Source organism: Rhopalosiphum padi, chromosome 4 (genome assembly GCF_020882245.1).
Source record: "Rhopalosiphum padi isolate XX-2018 chromosome 4, ASM2088224v1, whole genome shotgun sequence".
NCBI lineage: Eukaryota > Metazoa > Arthropoda > Insecta > Hemiptera > Aphididae > Rhopalosiphum > Rhopalosiphum padi.
Window position 1 is genome coordinate 54,707,917 of NC_083600.1, and position 6,283 is coordinate 54,714,199.

General features: G+C 27.4%; 1 protein-coding gene across 1 annotated transcript; it reads right to left on the reverse strand.

Moving 5' to 3' along the window:
* Nucleotides 1–64: 64 nt before the first annotated feature.
* LOC132928465 (inositol monophosphatase 1-like) lies at nucleotides 65–3,029 on the reverse strand. Its single transcript, XM_060993152.1, has 6 exons — nucleotides 2,694–3,029; nucleotides 1,600–1,733; nucleotides 1,262–1,521; nucleotides 1,085–1,190; nucleotides 856–1,007; nucleotides 65–771 (listed from the first exon to the last, which is right to left on the reverse strand). The coding sequence occupies exons 1-6, from the start codon at nucleotides 2,766–2,768 to the stop codon at nucleotides 665–667; spliced, it is 834 nt and encodes a 277-aa protein (XP_060849135.1). The 5' UTR covers nucleotides 2,769–3,029; the 3' UTR covers nucleotides 65–664.
* Between the last annotated feature and the right edge of the window lie 3,254 nt (nucleotides 3,030–6,283).

The window sequence follows — 6,283 nt, forward strand, 5'->3', positions numbered from 1 at the left end:
AAAAATTTCTAGCGTCAATATAGAAATAATTTTATGACCGTATGAAATTAAATTTTTTATGAAATCGAGTAAAATAACAATATATTACAATTTAAATATAGGTAATAATATAATATATTTTATTAATTATCCTAAACTGACAAATCATCTCTGTTCAGTATTGTTTTTCCGGTTTTTCGTGTACAATGATACCTGTCATTACATTCAAATTTAACACATCCATTATAGTAACCTACTTTTTAACGCCCAGGGAAAATAATAAATACTCTCCATCACTACTATACAGTAGAGCGATATCCACTTGCCCACCTTATTTTTTATACGTGTATAAATATGTATCACAGATTAAATAAAAATTAAGTAGTGATTGTAACATAATATACATTATTAGATGTATAATATTAAAACTATTTATGAATTTTTTTCAACACATTATGACTAAATACATACATATTCAACAAATTATTTAGTAATAAGAACTTTTTAAATGATTTATATTATATTATTAATTAACAAAACAATGGAATTAAATAAAAAATATCTTTGGTACTATGTGCCTATGTATGTATTGGTATATATGATATAAATTATGATAAAACATTAAAACATTAATTCATATTAAACTATTATTCATGATAATATTTGACAGATGCAAATTGAGTTTTTAATCATGTTCTGGATAATATTGTTGGAATTTTGAATATACTTCTTCAGCAATTTCTGTTGATGATGTAGCTAATATTCTTCGATTCATCAATTTAAAATCATTACCTGTGTATTATATAATATAATCAAATGTATAGGTATAAATTACTTAATTTGATTAATAAATTAGATAATTATAATATTAATTACCAGCTGGATCAATCACAGTACCCCCAGCTTCTTTTACAATAATGTATCCAGCAGCCATGTCCCAAGCATGGATACCCATTTCCATGTACAGATCAATAGCGCCTCTAGCTACTTGAGCTAAATTCCAAGCGGCTGAACCACCAGAACGAACACTAAACAATTTGGAATTTTAATATTTATTCAAGTATTGAAATAATTATAATTCAGTGGGAAAATATTAAAAATCTACCCGTGAGCATTTGTTGCTAAATAATTGATGTTATGGTTAACAATATTCCTGAATTCTTCAGTTCTTACAGAACCAAATTCTACAGCGACTAAAGCATCAGTAAGTTCTAAAAAAAAAAAAACAATAAGTTAGTATTTAGTTTTCAAAATAAGCTTAAGTGCTTATCAAAATACTAACGTTTTACGCCACTGACTTTAATTGGTTCATCATTTAAAAATGAACCTTCGTCTTTGATTGCTCTAAAAAACATATCCAATATGGGATTGAAGATAACTCCTAACTTAACATCACAGCCAACAACCAAACCAATAGATATGCAAACGTTTGGATAACTATGCACAAAATTGGTGGTGCCATCCACAGGATCAATGACCCAAGTTGGAGCACATGTCAGTTTTTCTTTAATACCAGCAGCAAAAGATTCCTCTCCAATAAATCTTAAATTATATGATATTGTTATTTATCACTAAGTGACAAGCGATTCACAGTAAAATAATGATTATAAATTTATATACTTGTGATGTGGATATTTTTGTTTGATTCCCTCAATAAGTAATTTTTCGACTTCTTGATCTGTTTCAGTAACAAAGTCAATAGAACTGGCTTTAGTCTCTATTGTTTTTTTCTCATTGATTCGAGATTTTATAATCTATAAATAAATGTGCAATATAATAATATGTAATAGTCAAATATATTTAAACAAGTATATGGTAAGTATGTACCAAATATACTTAGGTACAAAGGAGTAGGAAAAATATACATATTATTAATATTATATAATAGGAAGTTTAATAATATAAACTATAAATTTATAGTATTAGATAAAATAATTTAATGAATCATTTAGCAGAAGTTTGAAATCTGTAATATAAATAAGTTATTTTAGGATTGGATATATATTATTTTATCTACATTTTTGTAAGAATAAAAATATATTATTCATAGATAAAAGTAGGAAAAATATAAATTAAATAATATTTTAAATGAGTAAACATAGATTTAACATACAAGTTACCAAAGCATAATAATTAAGTACCATTGGTACTTATGTATATATATATATAAGTACCTATGCAATAATAAATATGTTAAATTTTTTTTAGAACTAAATTTTTGATTTGAACAAGATTTTTCTCCTAAACTGACCTATTTTTTATTATTTTTTTTCATCTAAAAAGGCCACAAGAGATTAGATTCCCACCACCAAGATCATCTTTTATACTGTGTTCCCACAACCTACTTTGTTTATAGGCAAAAGTGGAAAAATCAAAATAATAGTCTGGAGAATAATAAACTAACATCACATCATTCAATTAGAGAGTAATTATTGTTGAAATTCACTTAAAAGGCAGGTAAGAAAGTTTTTTATCAGGACATGTAATTTGTTATAAAGTTAGTTACATTTATGATCTACGTGATGATTTTTGTAATTATTTAATTGGTAAAAAAGAATTAGTAGTGCTTACTACTATTGTAATACTATCATTAGGATTGCAAATATCACAACGATGCCTGTCAGTTTAGAGTAAAATGTTAGTAAGAAATTAGACTGTTAAATGGCATAATATGTATTCAATTAATACGAAATAATTAAAAAATTTTCAATCACCTTGCCGGCGTGTCGCGCGAGTCTCGTTATCAGTTCTAAACATTCATGCAGATTGACTTCGTTAGAATCAGACATGGTAGTTAATTACTTTATTATAAAGTTAGACGGTCTGAGGTTGTTAACAATATTGAAATTCAATAGTGGTCGTTTTAACAGCAACTTCCAAGTAGCTCGGTGGAAAACGGTCGTCTCTTGTCTGATGACGTCAAAATCTAACAGCTATAATAGACAAGCATAGACCTTATAGTATAAGGTCTATGTAGACAAGGCAAAATCGCAAAGCTCTAATGATGAATAATGATGAAAAATTAAAATACAGTGCCATAGGGCATAGATAACAAATTAAAAATCGTTCATCCTTATCAATTGTTTCAACCACGGTCGTTAAAGCGGTAAAGGTTGCAAACTTTTGATAACGGAGAATGTAAACAAACACAGCTAGGTATATATATTTAAAACGTGCATGATTTTCGAAGTTTTGGAATTATAAAGTAACTTAGGAACAAGTTCTGACTGACCATTTAAATTTTTTTTGTATTTTTTATCACCCCAAGCGTTTCTTACGAGCTTAATCATATGAGCCGCATCTAAAAAGATATATATTGGCTCTTTTCTATGTGGGTTTATAATATACGGTCTAGTATTTAAATCTGCACCTAGAGATTTAACCATTGTTGTATTTACGAAGGTGTCATCAAAAGTAATTGAATTAATTTTAACACCAGTATCAGACAATAGTTCAATTGCTTTTTGTAAAAGATTCGCTCTTTTTTTACCGTTCAACCCATCTATTAAAAAATACCCAATAGGAAGTTTCCAATAACCATTTATACCCACAGCTAAAAATACCAAAGCATTTTTTGCCTCTTGTATTTCATCACCTTCTATATCATTTGCCACCCCTGAATTTACAAATCTATATACATTGCGTTGATTGTCCATTTCGATATGTTTACGAATACTCATTTAATCTATGACAAGATTGTAGTAAACTGGCTGTTTTTTAACAATATTTGTAATAGAATCTATAATGATTCTTTGGTGAAACCTGGTTGCCCATTTATAATTGTATACCATCGTTTTAAAGTACGTGGATGTGGTAAAGATTTTTTAATTTTTCTCGAACATAATTATAGGCTTTAGGGGAATAATATTGAAATGTCACTGAAAATTGTCTTAACTCTTCACTATATGATTGCTTTTCATTTTCAGATAAATTTTTTTAAAGTAAATGTTCAAGGACATCAGACCCTAATGCCTGTAAAGTTTAAAATAAATTATTATATCTATGATGATTGACTAATCATTAAACGTAAATAAAACACTCAATAAATCAATAGAAAATCACAAATAATAACATATTTACATATACCATAAAAAATGGGGGAGGGGTATACATAATTCGCCTCACTAAAAAAATACAACCAAAGCCGCCACTAAAATAAAAAAAATATATAAAAATAACTAAAAGTATCGTTTTAATTTTAATGACATTTTACTCTGATTTGATGTATTTATAATCTATAAAAAATAGGTAGGTATATACCTACATATAAATATCACCGAGATTTAAAATAATTATATAAAATCACATTATTGAATAGCTATTTACCGGATTATTGATTATTTTTTGAAACGTTATCCCTGTCATTGTCGAGTTCTTGACTTTCATTCTTTTTTTTAACTTAAATTTGCCAAATTGTGCTTCAATTTTTTTCGATGAATAAATAATTTAGAGCGTTTTTTATTACCAAAACGCCAATCACTCATTTTTACCACAAAAAAAAATAACAATCGGTATAGTATAGTGTATTAATTTGGAAATTAAAATATAAACGTGCACGGACTGGATCACGATGGCATACTAAATAATATTTTATTAGCAATTGTGTATTATAATAATGTTCAACATTTAATGACATTATGACAAATGATATTTCCCGTCTTTTTTGAATGAATTATGTAAGTATATTATAATATTATTATATAATTGTAAATAATATAATATTATTTTATCGATCTGAGTTCCAATTGATTTCTTATCGCCCGTATAATAGTCAACGGCTTATGTCTAAGATTTTTCAGCCGAGTCCACACTAGGACGAACATTGTTGTCGAACATGTTTGTTCAAAATGTTTCCTAACTCGACGAACTAGTGCTATCGTGCAGGGCCTAAAATTAGGGTATTTTACTACTGCACACCTTATTCCACACATCAAAATATTTCAAAATAATAAACATAGATCTAGTGCTCAATGTATATGCCACATATAACTTCGTTGCATAATTATTTTTGATATTTATTAATAATTAGTTATAATAAATACAATCTAAGACAATTTTCTATAAAAGTCCTTGATACCTATACGAATATATGACTAAACATTTTAAAATTAAAAACAAAATAGCTGAAGTTGATATACTTATTACTTATTAGTCTTATTACGTACCACCTAGATCCCGTGACATGTAGATCTATACGTAGTACGTCAACTTAGATCCCTTTGGACATTTAGAACCTCAGACATTTAATACATTTTAATATTTTATTAGATTTATAAACAAAATCTAACATTTTGAAAGCTTTATTTATGAATGAATTTATGCGTCAGTGGCGTATAAAAGTGGACGACGGGGTGGATGGGGGGTCAGATCCTCCCATTGGCTTATTATTATTTTTTGTTTTTGCTTACATTATGCCTATAATGTAATATTTTGTGATATTATAATCTATCGAGCTATTGAATTTTGACAATTTTTTCAATACTAAATACCATTTTTATTTTATTTGTAGCAAACCAAGCAAAGTAATATTTATTTAATCGAAATGGTCAATGACTAGTGACGACTATGATTATACTTTATTAATTATTATAGATTTTCTTATTATTTATAGAGACAATACTAATTGACTAAAAGGGCTATGCTTCCACTGTGAGTCTGTGTTTGAAATGTTATCAGATAATATCGTTGTTATTAAGTTATAACTTTATGAGAAATGACTAATGAGATCATTATCGCTACGAGTTTAGTTCACCGCGTATACATAGTACATGGTACGTCGTACATACCTATACCATTTATTTATCTGAAATCTAAAAAAAGACACTCACGGGATTGTTGAAAATGTATTTGTTACATGCAGGAACGGCTAAATGGCCCAACACTTATATGAACGTTTATAGAAATATTTAATTACAGCAGAAGTTTTAGAATAACTGGCAAAAAAAAAAAAGAGAAAACTAGATTTGTTAATTAAATTATTATTTATTTTATTTATACATTTAATGATGTAGCATTTTACAATACAGAAGTTTTGACTTTATGTAGTATAAATTGTAGTGGATAATCTTCCATATTGTGTTTAATGTGAATTTTGAATCATTACAAATTATATTCATTGTTCCTCATTTGTTTCTATATTATACTACCAAAGTAAAAAGTTTTGGGAGGATTTTTCCTCACAGGTACTGTGATTGATCCAGTTGGTAATTAATAAAAATAAAAATTATTAAAATTAAATAAATTAAATTAAGCGTCTGGGGTGGGATATATCTCTACATTCCGCCCCATAATTACACCACTGTAT

Excerpts from the sequence above, each read along its gene's own strand:
- LOC132928465 (XM_060993152.1), bottom strand. The coding sequence starts at position 2,768 with ATGTCTGATTCTAACGAAGTCAATCTGCATGAATGTTTAGAACTGATA. Across the intron at positions 1,734-2,693 it reads TCGCGCGACACGCCGGCAAG|ATTATAAAATCTCGAATCAA; the intron begins GTGATTGAAAAT and ends ATTTATTTATAG. Across the intron at positions 1,191-1,261 it reads TAAAGTCAGTGGCGTAAAAC|AACTTACTGATGCTTTAGTC; the intron begins GTTAGTATTTTG and ends TTTTTTTTTTAG.